Source organism: Rissa tridactyla, chromosome 4, assembly GCF_028500815.1.
Source record: "Rissa tridactyla isolate bRisTri1 chromosome 4, bRisTri1.patW.cur.20221130, whole genome shotgun sequence".
NCBI lineage: Eukaryota > Metazoa > Chordata > Aves > Charadriiformes > Laridae > Rissa > Rissa tridactyla.
In genome coordinates this window covers 44,660,450-44,685,848 of record NC_071469.1, presented here as the reverse complement: position 1 = coordinate 44,685,848, position 25,399 = coordinate 44,660,450, and the positions used below count along the sequence as shown (strand labels likewise).

Sequence of the window (25,399 nt, the reverse complement as noted above, 5' to 3'; positions counted from 1 at the left end):
ACTTCCCTGTGCAATTTTATTATTTAAACTTTGAGGTAGTGACGAAAAGGGTCATAGATGATACAGAAGAACCGGTGGTGAGAATGAAATTCCCATTAAGGTAAAGAGCAACAACCAGTGAAGCTGGCATAGAGATAGGAAACAAAGCTCCTCAGAAATGAGTCACATGAAGCAAATCTGATTTTTAATCAGAGTGGGTTTTACTTCCTGGAATGGATTTTGCTTGGGTTCACGGCTGCATACGGGAAACCAGAGGTAAAATCTGATCAGAATGATGGTAAGAGAAGTGTCAGGCAAGTAGATCAGCTGGAGGATGGTGTGTAGTTTAAAATAAATTAGAATAGTATATGTAGGACACACAGGAAAACAGAGTAGAGGTAGAAATAGTCTTGGCCTGAGGAACACCATTTGGCCAATACCTGCGAAAGACATAGTACAGAAAGGCTCCAGGAAAGTAGATTTAGGACTGAGATGGTGATCTGTAATTGAAGAATGGATTGGAAGGGGTTTGTTTTTAAAGATGTGCTATTGGGCCTCTTGTTTCTTCGCTTGGTGTCCTCTAAGCAACTTTTTTCTTAAATGGCAAAGTCGCGAGCTGTTTGCCCAAGGCTTGGATGTTAGGAATTTTGAGTAGTAGAAGTCTGGTAAAGGAGACGCTGGTGCCGCAAGTTTGTTGTTGAGAGAGGTGAGGAGATAGTGTTGCTCTTTATAATTTGAGACCGATCCAACTGACTTTTCCCTTCTAACTTCCTATTGCTGGCAGTAGGAAATATTCCTAAAAATTCTAGTTTACAGAACAAAGAGAGCATAAATGCGTTACATTTTGTTGCACCTTGTGAATATGTTTTACCACAGGCTGTCCATTGGGCCAGGTAGAGAAATACTGAACGGTAACTGCCTGGGAAGTGAAGCGGCTTGTGGGAGGAGGTAATAAACTTGAGTCTATCCCTCTTACTGGTTTGTGTGGGTGTTAGCATAGGCACAACCAGATATCTGTATTAAGACAAGTTATTTGTTTAACGTAAAGCCTGAAAAAAATAATTTGGACCTACCTATCCTCTTTACATACATTTTTGTCCCCTTCAACCCAACATTCCTGGTTGAAATGAGAATAGTTCTTGGGGTTTTTTTCCCTATCTTGTAATTAGTACTACTTTGCCTGTGGGACCCCTTGGTTTATTCCTGGGCCCTCTGGGGTGGTGCAGTAGGAAGGGCTGCAACCTGAGAGGGCAGCAAACTCTTTCTGTTCTATTTCTTGCTGCAGGCAGGCACCGCCTTCCTCCCCCCAGCACCCAGGAGCTGTGTGTATGGGATTCTGTGTTTCTTCCACCTCCTCTCTCAGGTTGTCCTCTCCTTTCCATGGGACCTCCCCGGTGATGTTTGGGGCAGGCCCTACAGCAGCCCCCTCCACAGTTCCCCATTTTGCAGACTCAGAGGAATCGGGACGTTTCTTTCCGGGAGTAGAAACATGCAAACGTAATTTTTTTTTTTTTTTTTTTTTTTAAAGAAAGGATATGTATATAATTATATATAAGAAGAAATGAAATACAGGTATTTAAACACCATTGGTAAATTCATGCATGCATACGGTGTCTTCCCCCTCACCCCCTTGGGTGTGTAGCATCCAGGAAACTAAATGACACAAACCTCATTAAAATAATAGGTCTTAAAGCAGCCCCTGAGCGAGCAGGTGCTCCCTTCTCTGGAAGAGACCAGCCCGCCCCCTATTTCAGGATCACAGGGGGGCGGCTGGGACGGTGTTGGTGCGGGCTGTGAGGGCCTGTGAAGCGGGGAGAGGGGTGCCCGGGGGCGCAGCGTTAGGAACAAGCCATGTGTCCGCCAGGCGGGCGGCTCCTTACCCGGGCTCTCCGACGCCACCCTTCTCCTTTACCCCTTCAGAAAAAACAAAACAAAAAACTACCCCCTCCTGCTTTATTTATAAATGTGTGTTTTTATACTTTTGGCTTTAGGTAAAATAACTCCTTTAAAATGTCTTTTTGTTTTTAATTATTTGGAACAATAATAATAAAAATCGTTTGTTGGGTTTTTTTTTTTTTTTTTTTTTGCACTGTGAGGCTTCCCTGCGGGAGCCGTTTTTAACTCTATATTCATTTGTACTCCGTGTCTTAAACCGTTTCAATAAAAATGTGATCATTTGTTACCCAGCTGCCGTCGAGCTGCGCCACCCGCTCCCGCGCAGCGCCCGGCATTTCCTTTTCCTGAAGGCGGTGCGGGGGGGGGGGAGGGAGGCGGGCGCCGCCGCCTCCTCCTCTGGGCTCGGGCTCGGCCCCGCTCCGCGCCGTTCCTCCGCCTGCTCCCAGCGGCGCGGGCATGGCGGAGGGCGCGGCGCTGCGGGCCGTCAGGGGCTGCCTGGCCGCCTTCCCGCGGGAGGCCCGCGGTGAGCGCCGGGCCGCAGGGGCGGAGGGGGCGGGCCGTAGGGGGGTGTGTGGGTGGTGCAGCCCCGGGGGAAGGGACGGGGGAGGCCGCGGCGGGCCTGGGACGGGCCCCAGCGCTCTCCAGGGGGGGGCCAGGCCGCCGCATGAGGAGAAGAACTCGGCCTGCGGCCGCCCCGGCGCCCCGGCTGGGCCGCAGCAGCGGCAAATGGCGCCTGCGTGTGTTGCAGTGGAGCATCCGCGCCCCTACGCTGTTTCCAGCCAAACGTTTCCAAGGTGAAGCAGCAGCAGAAAGGCCGCTGCAAAAAGAAATCGAAACTCGAGAGAACGGCCCTTTTAGGTTATTTTCCTTTGTATGAAATACAAAAGCGAAGCAATAGTCCAGCTTCCCAAAACATTCTGTGATGTTATCTCTGTATTGGAGTTGCGTCTCCTGTCACACACGTCCTCCTTGCCCACCCTCCTGTGGGCCCATGGCGTGGCCACCTCTGTGGCTGAGTGCAGGAGAGGAGCAGGGCGGCAGCCTGAGGTATCCCCCTGCCACCGAAACCCTCCCGGACAGCCTCTGGGTTTTCACAGAGCCATTTCTGGAGCTGGCAGTGGGACGACGACACACCGCATGCTTTCGGTTGAGCGGCTGTGGAGTGGGGTTTGAAGCCGGTTAGTGTGCTGGAAGAGGGCACTTCTCTCAGGACCCTGAGTAAAACTGATTCTATTCTCGTTTGCCTGGACAGAGCTGGGGTGGACGGAGTCCATACCTTATCTTGACAGGCCTCCCTCCCCGCTGGAGTTTTATCGAGAATGGGTGAGTCCGAATAAACCTTGTATAATTCGGAATGCCATCAGCCACTGGCCAGCTCTGAAGAAATGGACCTCAGCATATCTCAGGTATGAAGGAGCTGGTGGTCGATTCCGGTTGACCTCAGTGAACGGCCCTTGGTTAATCTTTGGTTTTATCCTTAAGATTAGCTCAGATATCTCCGTGCTTCTGTGCAAAGGTGTTCAGTCTTGCCAAACTCAAGTGTAAATTTTTTCCTGCAAACATAACTGTCCTGACCAGCTTGAGTGCAGTACAAAGGGTGGGTGTTCAGTGTGCAGCCGGCAGACTGGGGCTATCGAAACCCAGTCCGATCCATCTGATTGCTGTGCCCTGGCCACTGCTCCACCCTGTGGCCTCCCAGTTGGAGTTGGGGCTGTAGCGCTGTAATAACTGACTGGCCTGTTTGTGACTGAGTACACCTTGGTTATTTTTAAAAGAAACAAAACCAAACCATGAGCGTTTTAACAATGACTGATTTTTTTCTCTTCTTTTAAAGTTCTTTTTTTGAGAGGGGATTTCTGGCTAGACCTAAAATCTATGGGCTTAAAATTAAATTTCTCACAGAAATAAGGGCTGTTAGCCTCACAATGTGTGCATATGTGTATCTGTCAGTCTCTATTCACCGTTTCTCCTTCCTCGATTGCTTTTGAACATGTGTCCCTCCAGATTTGGCTGGGTTGAGCAGTCCTGAGAATATTAAGCTCCACGATGATTTGTGAAAAGAAGTGGCTGAAAGAGGGCTATCTGTGCACACGGAGGGAAAGGGAGGTCCTTTGTGAACTCGCCTATTAGACACAAAAGAATTTAGAGAAGCGAAAGACACTATGGTTGCTTTGACCATAGGGAGAAATTTGGATCAGAATGCCGGAGGCCTTATCAGATAGTAGAAAATCTAGTTTAGAGACATCCAGCCACGGAAAGCCAGGGTTCTTATTTTTTGCTGCCCGTAAAACATGTTCCTTTTAAAGTAACCAGTGTCCAATATATGGGCCAATTGCAGGTCTGGCTATAAACCTTTGGTTTGTTTTGCAGGGAGGTAGTAGGTCCCAAGGTAGTGAGTGTGGCAGTAACACCAAATGGTTATGCAGATGCGGTGTTTCAGGACCGTTTTGTCATGCCAGAGGAGCGCCAAATGCCTTTCATGGACTTTTTGGACATTGTGGAGAAGAAAGTGACCTCTCCCAACGTGTTCTACGTGCAGAAGCAGTGTTCAAACCTCACCGAGGAGTTCCCTGAACTTGTCTGTGATGTGCAGCCGGACATACCATGGATGAGTGAGGCACTTGGTAAACCTTGTGTTTCTCCTATATTCAGTAAATATTTTGTATGGAACTTTAAAACAATCATGCTAAGTACATGGTGAATATTTGTTCTATTTCTGGATGCCACAGCTGAGTTTGGTTTCATCCCCTTAGAAAGTAGAAGTGGTAAAATACTTAATAATAGAGTAATCCAAGCTTGGGGTTTGGGTTACTCCAGAATCAGTATCTCAGTTGTGTATTGGGGCCATCACAACTGAAACAACGTGGTGATAGTGCCATATAGCATTTCTTTTTAAATAGTGGCTTTTCTCTCATTTAGAGTCATGTTTCAACTCGAATTCACGCTGTTGCTACCAGAGCTAGCATAACGAGTGAGTGAAGCAACACACAGCTTCTTTGGTAAACACCACCTCCTTTGGTAAAATTACGGATGTTTGTTTCTAGTTAAACACTGTTCTGTTTCAGTTTGTTTCTATTTTATGGCATGTCTTTCCTTAAAATGTCAATGAAAATGATTTACTGTGATCGCACCTTCTTTTTGCAACTGTACGAAGATGTGCTGCAGTTTCTCTGTGAGCTAAGTCTTAGGGATTCAGAATGTTGTAACCATCAATTTGGGGATGGACAGTACTATGCTATGAAGTGTGATGGGCACTACAGTGGCTTGCAGCATAGGAGGAGGTTGCTGTTGCTCACAGAGTGCTATTTGCAATGAAACCTGTCATAGTTCTGAAGGAAGTTAAAGGACAGAATTTGGCAGAAATTGGCAGAAAATTATTTGAAATGCTTTTAAACATGACACTTCACATTCTTTTTTTGTTGACAACATTCCTCTGTTCCTTAACCGTACAGGGAAGAAGCCTGATGCTGTGAATTTCTGGCTTGGCGAATCAGCTGCTGTGACGTCTTGTACGTATTTTGTGTTGCTGTAAGTCTTCCCTGTGCTTTCAGCACAGGTTTAAGCGGGCTTGTTTTGAGTTAGTGGCTCTGTAGGACTGCGTGTATTTTCTGACAAGGCAGTTCCACTTTGACATGCTTTTTTCATTCTTTCTTTTGCACTTCTGCAGCCTCTTGCTGCTGTGTCTCTGGGTGCATCTACCTGACATTGTGTCAGGCAAGGCGCTGATAATTTGCTTCGTTGAATACATTTGCTACATTATATTGTTACTTTCCACTCTTGCCGGCCGCAAAAGGAGAAAGCAGCCTGATAACAAGGACAAGCTGACGCTTTCAGTTTACTGGCGTTTCTGATGTAGAGAAGGAAACAACACTGATTTTCTCTCTTTCTCAACATCTCTTTTTTTTTTCTCAATCTTAGTACATAAAGATCATTATGAGAACTTGTACTGTGTGATATCTGGAGAGAAACATTTTCTACTGCATCCACCGAGTGACCGTCCCTTCATCCCATATGGTACATAATTTACTACGCAATATGTCTGGAGGCTGGAAGGAGGAGAGACTAAAATATTGAAAGATACAAAAAAGGAAACAGATAACAATTTGATGTTTATGCAGTGTCACGCTTTCCAGTGTGAATAGAAATCTCTTCTATGTCACTGCAGGTAGTTTGTAATACGAACATTATTCTGAGGTCAGGTTTTCCAGTCCTGTAAAGTCATAGGTTCATTGATACTCTCTTCAGCTTCAGAATATTTAAATAATTCAAGTATCTTGTCAGTATTGTGGCATGTCATTGCTGATATTTAACAGGTTTGTGTTCTGCCTGCTTATTCTTTTCTCTAGGAAAAAAGTCAGGAAGCTGAAAAATAAGTTGTCATTTGATGAAACATTCAGGTTACGAACTGAATCTCTGAAAAGTGGAGAAATGAAAAAAGATTCTTATGGCAGCATTACTTTGCATTGCTCATTTTCTTTTTCTTTATATTGCTTTCCTGTGTGCACAGTAATAGTTTGTTATGTTGCAGTGTCATCTAGAAGATGGACAGCTTAACTTTATGCCTTGTAAAATTACGTTATTTTCCCATTCCTTAACTTTCAAACCATCAGATCAAGTGAATGCAGAGTGCTATATGGCACTAATATAATTTTGCCTAGATACGTGTGCTGCTACAATATTTTATTTATACTGGTGTTATTTTGTTTACAACCTTGAAATCATAGAATCGTAGAATGGTTTGGGTTGGAAGGGACTTTTAACGTCTCAGCCTGTCTTCATAGGAGAGGTATGTATATGACTGTATGAAATACGTGTGTATCATATAAGTCATACTTTGTAAAATGAGTTCCTGTTAAAGCATAGAACAGAGATAATGCTTACATTTTAATAGTGTGTTGTAAAAAGACAACATCTTTTTGAACATCAAGTTAATGGACAGAAACTCTCTCAAGGGAGGACTCAGAAAACCACATGTGCTGAAGCAATGAAGAAAAGCAACTGGCGGTACCAGAAGCAGTTGATGAGCCTTATCAGACAAAATCAGAAGTGAAAGGCTGGTCACAAGTCAGTAATAACTCTCGTGAGTGCTATCTTGCTAGACTGACCTAAGAATATAGAACAATGTGTAAGTAAGTCAAAGATGCATTTATGACTTCCAAAAGGGAAACAAGACAGTTACTGGAATGAAATAGGACCAGGAGTAAAATGGTTTTTGAGGAGAATAATTCCTGTGAGGAAAGAAGGTTGGAATTCCAAACAGGAAGGCAATTCATTATTCAGAGTGACTTAAAAAAAAAGAAAATTAAGAAACTGGTTAAAAATTGAAATGGACAAAGGGAAGGACAATGAGGACAGTAAGTTGAAAATGGTTTTGTCTTTATTTTTCTTTTACTGTGTGAAAGCGTGACGTGACTTGCCATTAGTTTCTCTGAGTTCTGCTCTGATTTGTGCCATTTAATTATTTCTGTGGTTCCAGAGCTCTATCAGCCAGCAACCTACCGGGTATCAGAAGATGGCTCATTTGAAATTGTGGATGAGAAGAGTGAGGAAAAGGTAAAAAGTATCTAAAGAACACAATCAATACATTAAAGGTAGTTTTGGGCACTGCTGAGCCCTCAAACTGAGCATATTGATTAATACTTAGAAATCCTTCGTTACTGGAAAGAGAATGCCCAGATATTTCACTTGTATTTTACTGTTTGCAAATCATACCTAGGTTTCAGAAAAGATTTGTACTGCACACCTGAACCCGTTGATATCATAAACTGTCTTCCTTGCACCAAACTTAAATAGATTCAGTAAAGGACTTTTAAATGAATCAACAATAAAGGAACTGATTTCATTAAGACTGAAATAGACTCCTCTGCATTCACTTTCTTTTGGCCCTCTACTCAGGGCTGCATTTTGCTTTACAGCAGTATCACCCAGTGCAATAAAACATACCTATCTCAACGAATAAATTGTGTTCTCCTAGAAGTATCAATATTTTTTTGGTTAAAATCTATAGATCTGCAGGCACTTCACAGAACCTCAGTAGCCTTTTGTATGTAATCTCTCTCCTTTTGTCTCTGCAATGTGTGACTAATGCCACAGCTGAACTTGGGCTGTGGCTTTTTCTCTGTTTCCAGAATGGTGCTCATGGAATCTCATGGGAGCATTCCTGTAACGCAGTAAGGAGGAGTGCTGAGGTTTATAACTCTGTAGGGCACAGAAAAAGTGAATGCAGGGAAGAGGGATTTCCCAGCAGGAAGAGGGGTTTTAGCTGGTGGGGACAGAATTAGACCAGAGAGCTTTAGAAGAAAGGAATTTCTAAGGAGTGGTGCAGATGAAATATTCAGGTACTGAATGCAGGAGGAACAAGTGACTTAAGGGACTGGAGGTGTTTTGAAAGTATGCCATGAGACTGAAATTTCATGGCTGACATTTAGCATCTTTTCCCTAATTAGAAATGTGTCGCTGAAGGAGGCAAATTTTTGCATCCTTGACCTATTCTGAGTTGAATGTGGAAAGCTGCATAGCTGTATGTGTTTTGCTAGGCAAAACACGTGTTTTGTAACCTAGTAAGTTTGGTTATCGGTTGTTTTTCTGGAAGCTTGCTGGAATTTTTTGCCAGGGTCAGTACCATATACATGCTTCTCTGCTTTTAGGTGCCCTGGATACCCTTGGACCCCTTGAATCCCAATCTGGAACAGTACCCAGAGTATGCTCAGGCAAAACCTTTGCAGTGTACAGTGAAAGCTGGTGAGATGTTATACCTGCCTTCTCTCTGGTTCCATCATGTTCAGCAATCACATGGCTGTATAGCAGGTAAAATACACAGTATTTCCAGATACGGTTTTGAGCTGTGGTAAGTGTGCTGCTAGATACCCCACAGCAAAGCATAACTGGGACTAAAGGTCCCTTTAGGATCATCTACCTCCCCTCAGGAGGAAATAGCAATCTCGACAGATGCCATGGGGCTACCTCCTTGCAGTCTCTTTTGCTTATAATTCATAGCATTGTTGACAAGTGCTAGGGGTACAGCAGAAGAAGTCTGTCTAGTTGTCAAGGCTGGAGAAGCATAGCTAATTCAGTGATCATGATCCAGTTTCTGTTCATGAGCTAAGCAGTTTGCCTAGCCTGATAACTGCAAATTGGTCATCTGCATACCTTTCACAAAAAACCTGCATGGTGTGTGTGCCATTATCACATCAGCACAAAAGGTTCTGGGGGAAGAAAAGGAAACCAGAAAGTGTGTGAGTTTTAGGCATGGATGTAGACACAACACGTTGTGTGAGCTGGAACCTGCTGTGACCCAGTCACTTACCTTGCTAATAAGCCTATGCTTATGTTGCTCTTCCCCCGCACTTAGCAAAAGACATGTCATGTCTGTCTTTATAAGATTTATCATTATCTCTCTCTAACTTCTTTTTTCCATCCCCAAGAGAGTTCTAGAATTTCAAGCATTGCTCATTTGGTGCAGGTGAAGGGGTGGGGATGGTGCACAATATTATCATTACGTTGCGTAAGTTTTGCAAGGTTTGAGGAAAAGTTTTTTGCTGTCCTTTGCCTGAAATAACCCTGTCTGTCCAGGCAGAGTAAATAAAGTATTCTGAACCACATAACATTAGTATTTGTGTAACACTGCAAATACTGCAGGGCTTTTTTTTTTTTTTCTTCAGTATTAGCGATACTGTGATAAAAAGACAAGCTAGCAGTAAAGCAGTATTTCTGATTCTCTTTTCCCAGTACTGCTGCATCAGTCCTTAAACATTTTTTTGGAAAAAGTAGAGTTGTTTCCAGCTGCAAGCCCCTGGCTACTCTCTTTTTCTCGGTCTAGCAGAAATGCTAAAGAATTGCCAAGTTTATTTGGCCTTTGGTCTGTTAACTGCATTACAGTCTGAAAACACTTGAAAAATCAATATTGTCTGGGTCTGGTCCAGGGGATGACTGAAGCTAGAGTATATCCTCCTCCAAGAACCATTGGTACAATATTATACTGCTTGGCTTATTTTTTTCTAGCAGACATACACTAAAATTAAAATGAGAAGCTGAATTAAAGCACTGTCTAATTGATCACCATTGTGAAGTAGTGGCGAATTTGTGATCCTTTAAACACTCAGAGGAAGAGAGGTTCCTATCCAGATATTAAACTTTGCAGTGTATTTGGTATTTTTGGTCTAAATAGAAGCATACATTTTCTGTTCCTAAAATTTTTGCCAGCTTCTGCTCCAAGGAATCCCCAGTGTAGACTCTGAAGAGGAGTTGGTTTGGGTTAAGAACTCTAATGTTTGCTTATGTTGTTTTTGGCTGTAGTCAAAGATTTGCTATTTTCAAAGTTCAGTCAGTAATAAGGAAAATCCAAACTGTGTAAAACAGTCTATGAACACGTTTGTAAATCATTACATTCTAGCCTTAGAAATGTTTTTGCTTTTTCTTGTCTCCTCAGTGAATTATTGGTATGACATGGAATACGACCTTAAGTACAGCTACTATCAACTCCTAGACTGTCTCACAAAAGCCGTGAATGTGTTATAGCAGAGGTGGGGGACTCGACCTCCTGATTTTTCTCTCTGGTGTGGTACAATCAATCATCAGCATCTGTGACTGGAGTACAAACATGATTTAAATGAAAAGAACTGAACATGAAATTATCCTCAACAATGTCTGTCAAACGAATCACAGATATTTTGCTTGATTCAGAGTCCAGATCAATTGGCCAGGTTTTTTGGCTTGTAAGTAGAAGGTTTGACAATAGCATTTTTAGGTCTTTGCATGTTGCCTCGGTGATGGTGAGCAAAGTAAAGTTTGAAGGGAGGCAATCCAGGTTTTGGAAATCCCAAAACAGAAGCCATGACTGTTTGTTTAGATCTGCAGACTCTTTTCATAACAACCCAAGTGACAAGGAGGAATTTGCTCTGCCATCCGCCTGTGCGTCAGGCTGCATCAGTCCAACACATGCATTCCACTTAAGGAATTAAGCGATGCATTCCTGTCCAGCTGTAATTAACTAAGTTCAGTGGCTGTGGTGTTTTGACGGTGAGAAATTACAACTTCTGCAATAAAAGGTCAGTTTAAAAGCTTATTTTTGTACTAATTTATTACTTTTTTTCCAAATGATGTGATGAGTGGAGGACACCTAGGAGGACAGGAAAAAGTCAATGCTGGCTATTTTCCATGTTAAGCTACATGTTTTTATTGCTGTTTTTTTATTTCTTTCTACCGTTGTATTTAAATGTAGCTGCATTGTCTGACATCCTAAGTGGCGATTTTAGAGTTGCTTTGCCAGATCTACGGTCAGTCTGCACATCAGCTCTGGTGTTCTGGCATGACGTGATTCTGCAGCTTGCAGGCTCATTGGTTGTTTCATTCTTTTGCCATTACTTGCCACCTAACACGTAGTCAGGCAAGTTGTGTGAACCAGGTGCCTATTTCTGCAGCCTTAATTCCCATCTGTATTTCCACAGAACGGGATGAGACTACTCACGTGTCTGAGGTCCACAGAGTAGGACTAGAAGGCTATTAAATACACAGACATTGCAAAAATGAAGTGTCGTTTATGAAAACCAAAAGTTGGTATTTATCATCAAATCTTCAAACAGTTCCTTAGAAATGTTAGTGATATTGGGGAAAATTTATTTTCCATATATTAATTAGGAAAATGCAGATAACCTTTAGGCCAGATTGATTATTACGAAGAAAAAAAGATAATAATTCTTTTATTTTGTCTGTTTATTTTTTTAAGAAACACAGTTAAAGCTTAAAGCATCATTTTACCTTGTGGTGCTTGTCCAAAAATTGCTGAAAACTCAAGAGGGACTGAGGGCAGGCTTTGTTTCCCAGCTAGATTAACATGTCACGTTACATCAGGCTTTCCAGCTTGTGTTTGCTGCGCCTTGGAAAAGGTGCCCAAGCCAGTTCTGCAGTCGAATCCGGACTTTCCCACAGAGGGAAAGGCAATTTGAATATCTCTTTTTGTCACTTTGGGGTTTTTGATTTAGTCTCACTCTATAACCAAAAGTAAGACCGCACGCTAGGAACAAATGACAGCTTTTGTCTGTGCAAGTGGATGGTGTTACTGTACCACCTCTGAGCCGAAGTGCCTGGAGGGAGGCGTGTTCTGAACTACGTCTCCCAGCAGACCGTGCTTGCGGGCTGAAGGAAGCAGTCACGGTGGTTCCTCCTGGACTTTGGGCAGAGATTTTAAGCCTGAGAGGCGACAGGCTCCTGACGATCCTCTTCCACGCAGCCCGTGTGTCTCGCCACAAAAAAAGAGCAGCTCCTCTCCCCGCCAGCAGAGCCGGGATGGCGGTGCAGGTGACGGTTCTGCCTTCCCCCAGGTGTCTGTTTGATGACCCCGTGCAGATATGTGTGGCCGGTCTCCTGCCACAGCAGGCGGTCACCCTCCGAGCCAGCCTGGTGGACGAGAGCGGGGAGCTTTTCCAAGCCCACGCTCGCTACAGAGCTGGGAGCAGCGGAGAGCTCGACCTCAGCCGCTCCCCTGCGCTGGGGGGCAGCTATTCAGGAGTGGAGCCGATGGGGCTGCTGTGGTCTCTGCAGTCTAAAGCGCCCTATAAGCGGCTGGCAAAGAGGAACGTCCTGACCCCTTTCTATGTGGACTTTGAAGTGTATGAGGGACACGGGGACATGAGCCACTTGCTGGGAAAATGCACCAATGAGCGATGGTTTATAGGAGAGGGGGTGAAGAGGATTTCGGTCAGAGAAGGTCGTCTGAAAGCAACTCTCTTCCTCCCTCCTGGTGAGTTTTAATTCTGTTCTGGTTTTCCAGGTGTGACTTATGCAACGTATTGGGTCCCATGGCCCCTGGATGCACTTGGCAACCCAGAGCGAAGCCTCAGCTAATGGTTCCCTCAGCCTGTGTCTAGCTACTTTGGATCCTCACAGCAGAGCAGGGGGAGCAGGCGTTGGCCAGGCGGGTGAAGCGCTGAGGCGGGGGTGCAGGGAGGGCAGCAATGGTAATACAAGGCATGTCCTGTTTGCTCTAGCTGAGGGGGGTCAGGACCTCTCCTGCAGTGAGAGGTCTGGGGAAAAATGTGTTTATTTGTTAGCTCTTCTGTTTAGCTGATGGGACAAAGAGGCCCCTGGTCTTCGGCAGAGCTGTGAGGCATGATGGCTCCAGCCGTGAAGTAAGGAATGACAAGGTGTGGTGGGACCACTGGACTCAGGCTGCAGCCAGCCTAGGCTACTCCAACAGCTGCCACGGATCTTCCTGCAGGCTCTGGACTTGTCTCTCTGACTCTCTCTTTGGATAAGGAAAAGACAAAGAAAGAAGTTTCTACCTAGTTGAGCAGCTTAACTGCATGGGATACTTAGGATGGTAGGAGAGAAATGAGAAAAGCAAGGTCTTTAATTAAACAGGTGTCATATTCCACAGCTCCATATGGAGACAGTGCGGAGACTGGATCCTGTGTAAAGCTTCTCTGAGCCCTGAACTGTTTATGTTCCTTGACCATCTCTTAAATGTGAATGTCTTGCTCTGTAATGAACAAAAAGTCCATTGCAGCTGCTGTGACACCAAATCTTGTAAGGGAGCTCTGGCTCTAAAAATGGGCAGAGTAGTGGCAGGAAAGGAAGGTCCTATGGCTACAGGAGGAAAACTGAGAAGCCCAGGGGCAGTTACCCAGATCAGACTGAAGCCTGAATTGGCATAGGTCAAAGATCAGCGCTGGCATTTGTGGGTGCATTTCATAACTCAGGTATTCCGTCTCTGGAAAACCTGCTAGCAAAGTTCCTAAAAGAAGCACAGCTCATGCAGCGATACTGTTTGTTCATCAATCCCCAATGGCCTGAGAACATCTAGGCCAATTTCATCTGAAACTCATGGCGGGAAAAGGATGCCCAACGTATGAACTTCCTATTGTGAATTCCTAAGAGAGAGAAGAAATACCCAAATTAGTGTCCTTATGGTGATTGTGCGTGTGCCTGAGCACAGGAACCTCCATGGAAAGCTTCAGAGGATGATTTCCTTTTGATATCTACTGTCCTTATATGTGCTGAGGGAGCACTACCGAAAGGACAACTGTAGAAACTTTTCTCTTTCATTGCAGGACCTGGTCCATTCCCTGGACTTATCGATTTGTATGGATCTGGAGGAGGTCTTGTTGAATACAGAGCAAGTCTTCTGGCTAGCAGAGGCTTTGTGACTCTGGCTCTTGCTTACATGGCCTTTGAAGATCTCCCTGCTATGCCAGAGATTCTTGAACTGGACTATTTTGAGGAAGCTGTAAACTTTTTGCAGAAGCAGCAGCAGGTAAGAGACAAATTATGATGCTCATCCTGTTGGAAACTATTTTCCAGTTTTCTAATGTGAAATACTGTATGTCACTGAATGCATCCAAGTTTCTGAGATGTTAGAAGGAGACAACATTGTCTGAAAGACAGCATGATCTGAGAGATGGAAAAGCCTGGTCCTCAGTTCCAGTTTTGCAAGTAGTTGGATAGCTGGTTTTGCACAGCATCTTATGACAGTCCATAGAGTGTTGTGCAAACCACTGTTTGTGTAAGATTAAATTAAACCAGTTCCTGGACTAGAAGGACGAAATCGATGATTTTTTTTCCCTCCTTTTGCGTCTTTCAAGATTTTAGAAAGGAAAAAAATCCATTGACTTTTTTACTATTTCTGAAATGTTAAAGGCTTTTAGTTCTAAGTAAGTTTCAAAAGACAGTACTAAAACACTTTAACAACAGAATCCCTTATGGTTGCAGCACTGGAAAGTGTGCCATGTCTTAAGAAACTGGGGCTGTATTTGAACAGGTATGTGGAATAGGAAGGACACTTTTTAGCAATATATCATTATACTTAAACCAAAAGACACCAAGAGAAATCAAGTAGCATTTAAACTTTGAATGGAATGCTACTTAATGTGATATTCATTTCACAGTTATTTTTTTTCTAGCACGTGGACACCAGGAATGTAGCCATCATGAGTGCAGAATTCAGCCTTGCTTGTTTGTCTTGTTCCTCATGGAGCCCTGGAACTTCCAGAGTATATTAGAAGACACACATTACAAAATCAATTCGGTGTGAAGAGCCCTCACTCTAAATAAGTTGATTTAAATAGTAGTTGGGCTTACTCAGCCTCAGGTGTAATGAACCATATGTGTTTCAAGACAAAACAGAAGATAACATGTTGGTCAGCTGTAGGAGAGTATCAAAAAACAACGGCATGAAAGAAAATCAATGCAAGTAAACCCATGAAAACGTGGTTTTCCAAAGGGGACCTGAGGAGAGAAGATTGAGGGGGTTTGGAGGCAGGAGCAGTAAAAGATACAATACTGAGAGCAAGCGTCTAGCCAAGATGTAGAGGGAGCAAAGAGGCTTTGTCTGTAGAGATCACCAGGAAGAAAAAATGTTACAGGAGGAGAAAATTTGAGGAGCTGTAGAATTCATAGTCACTCTTGTGGAGGCTAAGCAAAGGGACAGATATGGGAATGATGTGACCTGAATAGAGAGATGTAAAGGGTTAAATATGGGTGGTGTTAATTGGATGAGGAGTGAGGAAGCAGAACGGGCGACATTACGTCAGCCCAGGAAATGAGGAGTAGTTGATAATGGTTGTTTCATAACTGTGTTTCAGGTGAAGGATACTGGGATTGGCGTTTTGGGCTTGTCTAAAGGAGCTGATCTAGCCCTTTCCATGGCCACGTTTCTACCTGGAATCAAGGCAGCTGTCAGCATATCTGGAAGTGGTTTTAATTCTTTCATTCCCCTGCGGGTGGATGGCTTCACTGTTCCTCCCCACCCGTATGATTTGGGGAGGATGAAGATCAGTGACGAGTCTGGCCTAGTAGATTTCTCAGATGTCCTGGATGATCACAGGGACCCAGCGACTTGGGACTGTCGCATTCCTATGGAGAGGTCCTTGGCAAAGTTCCTCTTCCTGTCTGGACTGGATGACACAAACTGGAAAAGTGACGTCTATTGCCAGGATGCTGTTCAGCGCCTTCAGCAGCATGGACGGAAAGTGGAGTTTTGCTCCTATTCTGGAGCAGGGCACCTCTTGGAGCCACCATACCTGCCTCTGTGCCAGGCTTCGATCCACAAAGTGCTTGGGGTATTTGTACACTGGGGAGGGCAATGGAGGGAGCATGCCAAAGCCCAAGAAGATGCCTGGCACAGGATACAGGCCTTTTTCTGGCAACACTTGATGGACTCAGACATCCCTAAGAGTAAGCTGTAGTGGAAGCTGTCAAAGGTGCTAACCAGGGTTGGTATTTCAGCTCTCACTGAATCTTGGAAACTCATTGAAAGTTTCCTGGCCTGCCTTCTTCTAAACCCCACTGCTGCATAGTTGTTTATTTTCATTCCCCAAACAATTTCCCATTTTTTTGGTTGAATTTTAGTTGTTTTCTGGCCCCAGCTGCAGTGTAGATTGGCACCATCTGATCTGCCTGTGTGCTGTAGTCATCTGAGAAAAACCCAGCATACCATCATTCAGATTGCATTTGTACTGAACTGTCTTGCCCTCAATCTCAAACCATCATCTTTGGTAGCAGGAAACACTCTCATAGGAGGAGTTTTCCATTGACTTGTTTAGTCTTGCACCTTTCACTAACCTAGATGTAAACAGCAATTTCTTGAGATGGCACATCAGTACACTCACCTTTCCTCTTGGTATATCATTTTCTCACATTTCTTAGTAAAAAGGTTGCAGCAATTCTGATCTCAACTGGGTAATCAGGCACCCTTCTGACTTATTCTGAAGTGCGGTGATTACATTTTTTTTTCTGGTACCTCAAAAACCAGAAGTGAATCTTATCCAGGCTACCAGGTTATCTGCTTACTCCAGATAAGTTACGTATCAGGGTAAAGTTTCCACTGCACTACTCAATAAATACACTGTGTATGTGTGTATGCACAGTTTACTTGAAATTATCTGAATGAAGCCTTCAATTGTCTTTATTCCTATAAATAATACATAGGCAGAAATCCTGGTGTAGTCACAAGCTGCTGCTTCACCTAGCCGAAGAATTTATGTACAGAAGTCCTTCCATCGGTAAGAGGAGTGGGGGAGTCTGCCGTAGACATCTGCACAATGCTCAAGATGGGGGTGATATAGATGTGCTAAGTACCTTCTTTTGAATGTTGAAAGTCAGTTTATCCCTGTTTTGGGGAGGAAGAATAAAGCCGCTGCTGCTGCTGAATTCCCAGGAGCCCTGTGGAGTGGGCTGTCTCTGCGCTCTTGCCACTATGGCAGAGAGCTGTGGGCTCCATGACAGCTAGGAAATGCCACTCTGCAGAGAGGGCTGACCTTGCCTTCTGGGGAGAATGCGCATTATCTCACCCTTTACTGAGGTAACAAATCTGCCAAGGACAGCTGTGATCTACCTTGTGCATTTGTGGGATAGTGGCATACAGCAGCTTGCTGGCTTTTTCTTGATATCAAATGACATCAACTGAGCCGATTTTGCTTCCTGGAGCAGTCAAGGCTCCCATTCTGACCACAGAAGCCAGGTGGAGCTGGGGGTCTCTGCCTGCGCTGAGGCAGCACAATCTTGCCTTTTAGAGGGCAGTAGTCCCTGGTTTCCAATTTCTTCTGGGACGTGAGCCCTGCAGGAGCCTGGATCCTGCTGAGGGCAGAACCATACCCTTAGTTATTGTGCTTCAAGGAGCAAAGGCTACTCAAAATGACCCTCAAAGGGCTGTAGGTCCATTCAATACATCCAATGCAGAGCGTGCCCTTTCATTTACTTCCAATTTTCCTGCCACAGCCCTTCTTCAAAATGGTGGATGGGTACCACTTAGCTCAAGGTGTAAGCAGTTAGAGTGGGGAGGTTTCACTCCTGCTCACCTGTACTGGTCATCCATCAAGTTTTCTGCTATTACCTCTTCCTCGTTTCTGTTTTTCCCCTGTGTGTCTATGTCCTGCATAGACTGTGGTTGTTCCAGATGTTTAGTGAGTGGGCAGGACCTGGCAGAAGAGCAATGTGATGCAACAAGTGAAGTCAAACCCATTTAAGCGTTTCAGTCTGAGTAAGGGACATTTTCTTTCCCCTTATTTTTCTATTTTATTGAAGCAGTCAAAAAACCCTGGGTTGTCCATCCACGTTTGCGTCAGACTCAGGGCACGAGGCTGTGGTACGAGTAATTTGGTTCTTTTGTTTTTTCTGAACACAGCGAGGCTTATACAGTACACTGGGGCGTTCTCCCGCCTGTGGGATAACACATCTATTTCAGTCCCTTCTGAGGGGAAGACAAACTTTCTCAGCCGTCAGTGGGCAGTTTACAGATATATACTTGGAATTACAAATGAGAAAGTACATTTTCTTCAACTATAGGAAACTACCATTAAAAGGAAAAATACTTTCCATCAGTAAATCAACTATGTGGTCAGTGATGCTTTCATACAGTCTGTTATGTTGTCACATTCAGCAATCGGGTGCAGGAAAACAGTGTTGAAACTAGAGGATGAAGGGAGATGACAAGAGCACATAGGAACTCTTTGTTTCGTTGCTCTGGAATGGAAGCTTTGCTACCCAGTTAAAAGCCCTTTATTTATCACTTGGATGGCAGCTGGCAAGAAAAGATGGAAAAAGCTGATTTAGCTGAGCAGCTTTGTGCCACTTGCAAAGAAGAAAACATGCCAGCCAACCCAATTGCACTGGGAATTCTTTTTAAATCAGCTGGCCTTTTAAAATTAAACTTGAGTTTGAAACTTATCTTCAGGAAACTGGAAACTGAAGGGAGACTAATACCAAATAATTGCAAATAGCCTAGCTTCAATAAAATGCTTATGCCTGTTCTTTGACGTGTTCTTCAGTGTTTTGCTGAAGACTTTGACTACTAAATGTTTCTTCTACTGAAGTGGTGATACAGACAAATGGGGCTAAGATCACATTTTTTTCCAAGTTAGTGACAAAAATTCTGCTAATTACAGCCTGTAGACTCAGGGTGCTTCATATAATTTCTCTAGGCTTACAGAGTACAGACAACATTATTCAAGAACGATGTGAAAGTTATTTAATTAAAGATAATTGATCTTTAGCTGCAAAAGACATCCTATGCCAAGCGCAACTGATAATAAAAATTGGATGGGGAAAGCTATTCTTGTAATCTGCTTGTAGTTGAAAAGTGCTTCAGATAAAATAGAGCATCAAAGGACTGGCTTGAACCAAAAGATCTCGGCTTAATGCTTACATCAGTCATCCCTTTGTTTGGCACTTTGCGCTACGTATCTATTATGAGAATGAGAAAAGCTTGTGATGAGTCTTTTAGGAAACAGAGAAGCAATCTCCCCACATGTAAGCTGCTATGAACAAATTTATTGTAAGGAAACAGTACATCTTGCAGTGCTCTTTTGGGGCAGGATGGTTTCCCTAGCTGATTTGGAATAGGGCAACGGTAGAGATTGCTGATTTGCCAGTTCATCCTTGAAATTTTCCTTCTTTGCTCTATTTCAACTTGTGGTCTCTCTACATAGAAAGGAGACTACCCCAAAAAGAAGAGAACTGGTGAGAAAAAGCACGTCCTTGAGTGGAACATCACTAACCTCTACTTTTGCCTTACTTCCCTGACGCCATGAATCTAATATAATCCGTGTGAATGCAGTCTAAGTTATGTGAAGCATATATAGCATTATTTTAAACTAGGTGTCCCTGAAGCAGGTTACAGGCTGTTTGCACACGGAGACCTTTGGATACAATTATCCTTTTCGTTGTGGGCTTTCTGTATCACAATGCAGATGGTTTTCTTTACATAGCTGCATCCTGCAGTCCTATCTACTCAGTAACCCTTCCAGCTTTGGGCGCCTCACCACAAAAAAGACATTGAGGTGCTGGAGCGGCTCCAGAGAAGGGCAACGAAGCTGGTGAGGGGTCTGGAGAATAAGTCTTATGAAGAGTGGTGGAGGGAGCTGGGATTGTTTAGCCTGGAGAAAAGGAGGCTAAGGAGAGACCTTATCACTCTCTACAACTACCTGAAAGGAGGTTGTAGAGAGGTGGGGGTTGGTCTCTTCTCCCAAGTAACAGGTGATAGGACAAGAGGAAACAGCCTCAAGTTGCACCAGGGGCGGTTTAGACTGGATATTAGGAAAAATTTTTGCACTGAAAGGGATATTAAGCTTTGGAACAGGCTGCCCAGGGAAGTGGTTGAGGCACCATTCCTGGAGATATTTAAAAGACATAGTGCTTAGAGATACGGTTTAGTGATGGTTTTTGTCAAGAGTTAGGTTGATGGTTGGACTAGATGATCTGAAAGGTCCCTTCCAACCTAGGCAATTCTATGATTCTATGAAAAGCTCCAGGGACTCCTAACACTTTGGAAACATTTGGACACTGCGTGGGGCAGTGTCCTCTCTACTTCCCAAAGCTTCTTGAAAAGTCTTATGGGGTTCTTTCCCCATACTTTGCCATACATGTTGTTAGGCTGTGTATAGCTGAGGAATAAAGAAGTTCTTGATGTTCTTTACTGAAGACCTAAAAGTATCAGGTATTTAATTGAACACAAACTAAAGCTGATCTGGAAGCATTTTGATACACGTACAGTATAACTTGGAGGAAACTCCAGAGTGAAAGTAGTCAAAATGCCTTTATTAGAGAAAAGTGAACCACAGGTACAGAAGAGGTGAAACATCTTTGTGAAGTAGCTATACATCGAACACTGTGCCTCTGCCGAAGTAGTGGGTATTTGAGACTTCAGTGGAATTTTACTAGGGACCATGCTGAATGAGGAGATTTCAGCGCAAACGTGCTCCTGTAACACTAGTAGCTTCTCACCCAGGAGAAGCAGTGTCTCTGGATGGCTTCTGCAAGCAAGGTTGTTACGTGGCCACAGGACAAAAGGAATGAAGTGAAAGAGGAGAATATATGTTGTGTGGTGTAATTTAGAAGTGACCTTTCTCCATTCCCTGTTTCTGTTTCCAGTGTGTATTTGGAAGTCTAAAGATGATCGGGGACATTTTTTTTTTTTTTAAATTTAAAACTTACTCAGTTCACTAACACACTAGCAGATCATTTGTTATTGAGCTGTGGGATAAGACCAACATTTAATGACAAAATAAAAATAGTAAAAATTTTTGCTGTGTTAGTATTTTGCTAAGAAATTTATAATTTTACCATTTCAGAAAAAATCACTGATCTGCAATTTTTAGTGCTCCATACATGTTATTCAGAAATGGAATCTGAGCCAAATGTGGTAGTAAGTGCAGAGAAAGTGATACTTTGAAGTTTGGCTAGAACGAAAATTAATGTTTCTGGTGAACTGATGCTCCTTGCAGCATTTGCTGCAAAATATCCCCACCATTTGTCATTGTCCAGGACGAAAAATAAAAATGCTAAAACTCACTGTTTTTCAGAGTCTTAAAAAATTGTCCATGCAAAATTTACATTAAACCTAAAAATGCCTGGACTTTGATTCTAGATAGCACTTAGAGAAAAATAGTTAGAGGAGTTACATTCCGTTAATTTAGGCTTGTATCTTTTCAGTGATTTAAGCCACTGAACTTCTAACATCTTGTGTTTAGACTGTAAATGTATGTCTGCGTTAAAGTCACTTTAGTGAAAGGTGTGGTTCTATGCTCCAGTTTAACTGTTCTAAGAATACCTTGCTGCCCAAAGGGATAGTCATGCCTTTTTCCTGCTTGCTGATCTAACTGAGAGGTAATCCTGTGGAAAAAAAACCAAACAACAAACACAACACAAAAGAAGATTAAAAGGTTCAGCTGGATCAGAGAAGGAAGTAGCAGGAACATACATGGGGTTATCGGGAGAAGCAGGGGGGGTGAGCGGTACTGTGCCTTTCAGAGTCAGTGTGACCTTATGCCAAACCGAGATAATTAAGTAACTCTAGCAGAGTTTTTAGTTATGTTTTTAGTGATTAGTCCAGCTGATTCTAAATTATGATCTGTTTATTTATACAGTGAAGTGAACGCTTAGTGGCTCATTGTGTGCTGCCCCTGTTTACAATGGATCTGGTCCTGAAAGAGTAAGGTATTCAGTAGTGGAGAGAAAATTGTGAAATACGTGTATCAGATAGGAGACAAACTGGATAGATGGTTCAAGGGAAATGTCCTGCATAGGAACAGAGCATGTGCCTATCTCTGCCTTCAATTAGAAGAGAAAGTTCAAATGCACTTCCATCATTTTAATATGCTATGAATTCAGTAAGACAGTTTTGAATCAGTAAACTTGTGCCATCTGCAGGAGTTCATCCCTGGATAGTTTCAGTCTGATCTTCTCAAACATCAAGCACTAACTCAAAATAGATTAATTTTCCTAGCCTAGGCGTTGGCTGCACAGAACTTTGGCTCCAGCCACCCTCCCATCTTTGGTTCCTTTCAGATCAGAGATACTTGTCGTCTTGATGCAGGAAAACTACTTTGATACCTGACAACATCACTGCTGTCATGGTGGAAGGGGAAGAGGTCAGTGGTCTGTACTTTTTGGTAGAAATATCACATCCAATTGCTGTAACAGCCCTGGCAGCCTGCGCAGCACTCCCTGTAAAGCTGAGACGTCCTAGGCTCCATTTAGATCAGCAATGTGCAGGTGTAATTCTGCACTTTCATGCCTCCTTGGAATCTTGTTCTTTCTATGGCCCTCTTACCCACACCTGAAGGCATGATGTCTGCTTTCTCTTTTTTTCTTGACCTTTTGCACAGCCTTGCTCCTGTCCCACTGGCCGTGACCCAGGCCATTCCAATTCCAGGTCACCCCAGTGCTTTGCATGATCTGCTGATGCAGGGGGAGCACTCAGCAATATGTAAGGCCAAAGCCAGAAGGCCCAATAACACTGGCAATGAGGAACTGTGATGCTTTGACTGGTGAAGACCAGATGATATCATGTTGTCGTGTTGATAAATGACCTCAAACTGGTCTTGTTTCTGGCAAACTACCTTTAAGTCGGTCAGAAGGAAACTTTGCCATGGTAGATTGGGTATAGTGAAACACCTCTGCCAGTCTAAGATTTGTAAAACTACAGGGCATGCTCTGCCACTGGCACTGAGAATGAGATATGTTGCAGTATATTTATAGTGGCTAATGATTGTATTCGGCATGTTTTGTATGTGATGAAGAACACTGGAAAGGTGCATCTCAGTAGCAAAAAGTGAGATTAGGAGAGTGACATGCCATTCAGATGAGTCATTCAGACTGGGCTAATGGTTTACTTGAAGCATTTTTTGTTTGTTTAAGTTTTTGTCCAGTTTAGTTTTTTAGAATTATACCAAGGGAGCCTGGAGGTGGCCCTTGTTTCCATGTTGTTCAGTTTGAGTTGCGTTTGCTATTACTGAAAGGAATGCACATGACACTGCTTTGGTTGTGCTTGGTTAAAAGTAACATCTGCAACGATCAGCTAGTTTGACCATGTCTGTGTGTAAGGGAGCTGGTAGGTCACAGAGCAGCCAAGACTGGGTACAGAGCCAAGTGCTGGCTAAACCGACCAACTGTTACGACTGAGCAAGAGCAAACACTGGGAAAAGCCATTAGCATCAACCTAGCAGAACACAGGTACCTGTGGAGAGGAGTTCTTCAAAACCAGCCCGCTCAACTTTCATTTTCTGGTGACAGAACTTGCAAAATGGGACGCATCTGTGATTTGGAGGTTACCTCCCCGTGTGACATCAGAGAATGACACAGGTGACAGTGCAATTTGTACATAGTGATGTATGTAAGTGGTGCAATTGGGCTTGGAGCGAGATGAAAGGGCAAATCTTTCAGTCTGATCTGATTCTTTGTGAGAATCTCCTACGCAGATTAGGTTGATGTTGCATTGATAAATACATGTACTGATTAAGCTGCATTTGTTTACAAATTCTGGATGCTGAGCTTAAAAATTCGAGCATTAACCAGTGGCTTAGAAGTTACACCGTGACACTGTGCAGAATTTGAGAATGAGCTGGACTCAGTGCATTTGGGCAGCTGACCAGTCAGCAGTTCCCTGGCAGGCACTGAGTGCGACAGGAACACTTGATCTACTGTACTGATCCTTTGTGCTAGGGACGGAATATTCCTACTACTGGATTTAAATCTGCAAATAGATAAAATATATTTGTCGTTTGCTTCAACCATGTCAGCCATGTTTCCCATTGGTCTTCAAAGCATCTTTGTTGATGAGAATGGGCCCCACCCTGATCGACGCCACATGAAGAAGCCCACTCCACGGTGACTCACCATCTATGTATACAAGGTACTGATTAAATGCAATACAAAAGCATTGGACAAATGTATGTAAGAGGAATCTATCAAGATTAACTAATTTCAAAGACACTACGTCTGCCTCTCAGAGTCCCAGAACCACAAATTACAAGAGTCTGGAAGAATATTCTGGAGAATTAGCACAACAGACTTGTCCTGTTCTTGCATCCTCCTGTGGACCTCTTCTTTGACCATTGGCAGAGCCAGGATACTGGGCTAGATGGTCTGCTGGGGTGAAGCAGAGAAACCAGTCTTATCTTTAAAAGACATTTGCCCTGAATTTGGTTATTCTTGTAATGGAGTCCTATTTCAGATTTCTAGGAGTTGTATATCAAGTCCTGCTTCAACAGACACAGCTGCCTCCCTGTGTTCATGCTCTGGCACATATACCCTGCCTAGTTGTTCCTAAGTTCTACACTTTACTGCAAAACGATAAATGAAAAGCTACCTCAGCAACTGAGAAGGAGAAAATAGGGCTTGCTGATTTGCAGTGATCGTGAGTGGTTAAAAAATGCAGTAATCATGCAGTGATTAGTAAAGAAAGCAAACGTGCAAAGCAGAAGAGATTTTCCTTAAGACACACCATCGTTTGCTTCTTGTGTAGGTTAGGAGATATAACGCACTGTGAGTAAGCGTTAATGTTTCTTTGAACGTAACCTCAAAAAGCACAGCAGACTGTATCTGTATGAAGGGGAAATTCTCATCTGTTCCTAATGTGGAAACAGTCATATATTGTCCATCAGTTATGTCAGGGATTTAATCTATGTGTCTTTCTTCTTTCCAGGGTAACATACATGATGCTGATGTTCTCGGAGGCAGGAATTTCTAGATGAGGTGAGCACAAGAGGAATAATCTTTTTCAGTTTTGGGCATCAAAATGTGTTAGGAGCTGCTGAACCGCACAGAGATCATGTAGCATTTAAAAGTCAGGAGCAAGCTGTGGGTCTCTCCATGCAGCACCATAGCCCTGCAGCACTTAGGGCATTCCCCTTACTTGTGACAGAAGTAGCAGTGCCCTAAAGGAGGAAGAATTAATTATTTTTTGTATCTTTCTCACTTGACGGAGACCTGATTATTAGAAGTGGGCACCAACTCTCAGTAAACCCTCCCTTAAACCCCTGGTGTGTGGCTCTGGGCTGCTGCCAATGGATTGAAGGGAGAGCATGCTGCTTTAGCTTTGGGGATGTTCCAGTGAAGCGTGCACTGTCTGTTATAAAGTGGAGCATGACTATGTTATTTTCCAGTGAAAGGTATGTTTGGAAGGCGAATGTTTGCTGTTAAGGGCATTTTTTCGTCTTGCAAGAAAAGTTTGTTAGTGACAATTCATATGGGGGGATTCTTCTCTCAATTGGACTGTTGTTCTGAGTAACTCCGTGGTCTCTTTTCTTACAAT

General features: G+C 43.4%; 2 protein-coding genes across 15 annotated transcripts in view; both read left to right on the top strand.

The window, feature by feature from the left end:
* Positions 1-2,225: 2,225 nt before the first annotated feature.
* On the top strand, positions 2,226-10,939 carry JMJD7 (jumonji domain containing 7). The gene is made up of 8 exons (XM_054198159.1): positions 2,226-2,398; positions 3,128-3,281; positions 4,246-4,499; positions 5,328-5,384; positions 5,794-5,889; positions 7,352-7,428; positions 8,523-8,682; positions 10,304-10,939. Exons 1-8 carry the CDS (start codon positions 2,332-2,334, stop codon positions 10,390-10,392), a joined length of 954 nt encoding a protein of 317 aa, XP_054054134.1. The 5' UTR covers positions 2,226-2,331; the 3' UTR covers positions 10,393-10,939.
* A 127-nt stretch (positions 10,940-11,066) lies between these two features.
* The window catches only part of LOC128908283 (acyl-coenzyme A thioesterase 1-like), a 70,822-nt gene continuing 56,489 nt past the window's right edge, over positions 11,067-25,399 (top strand). For 4 of the 14 annotated variants that reach the window (XM_054198151.1, XM_054198148.1, XM_054198147.1 and 1 more), the window contains exons 1-3: positions 16,055-23,448; positions 23,886-23,998; positions 24,791-24,840. Coding sequence is in view for 3 of the 14 variants with exons in the window: in XM_054198155.1 (XP_054054130.1) it covers positions 12,160-12,613; positions 13,923-14,125; positions 15,453-16,055 (1,260 nt within the window). In the remaining 11 variants the exon portion in view is untranslated. Of the gene's footprint in view, positions 12,614-13,922; positions 14,126-15,452; positions 23,449-23,885; positions 23,999-24,790 lie in introns of those variants that run through there. The other 10 variants (XR_008465896.1, XR_008465897.1, XR_008465895.1 and 7 more) reach the window with 7 other exon arrangements.

Coding starts and splice junctions, on each gene's coding strand:
- JMJD7 (XM_054198159.1), top strand. CDS start 2,332: ATGGCGGAGGGCGCGGCGCTGCGGGCCGTCAGGGGCTGCCTGGCCGCC. Junction 4,500..5,327: donor ATGGATGAGTGAGGCACTTG/GTAAACCTTGTG, acceptor TTAACCGTACAG/GGAAGAAGCCTGATGCTGTG. Junction 7,429..8,522: donor ATGAGAAGAGTGAGGAAAAG/GTAAAAAGTATC, acceptor CTCTGCTTTTAG/GTGCCCTGGATACCCTTGGA.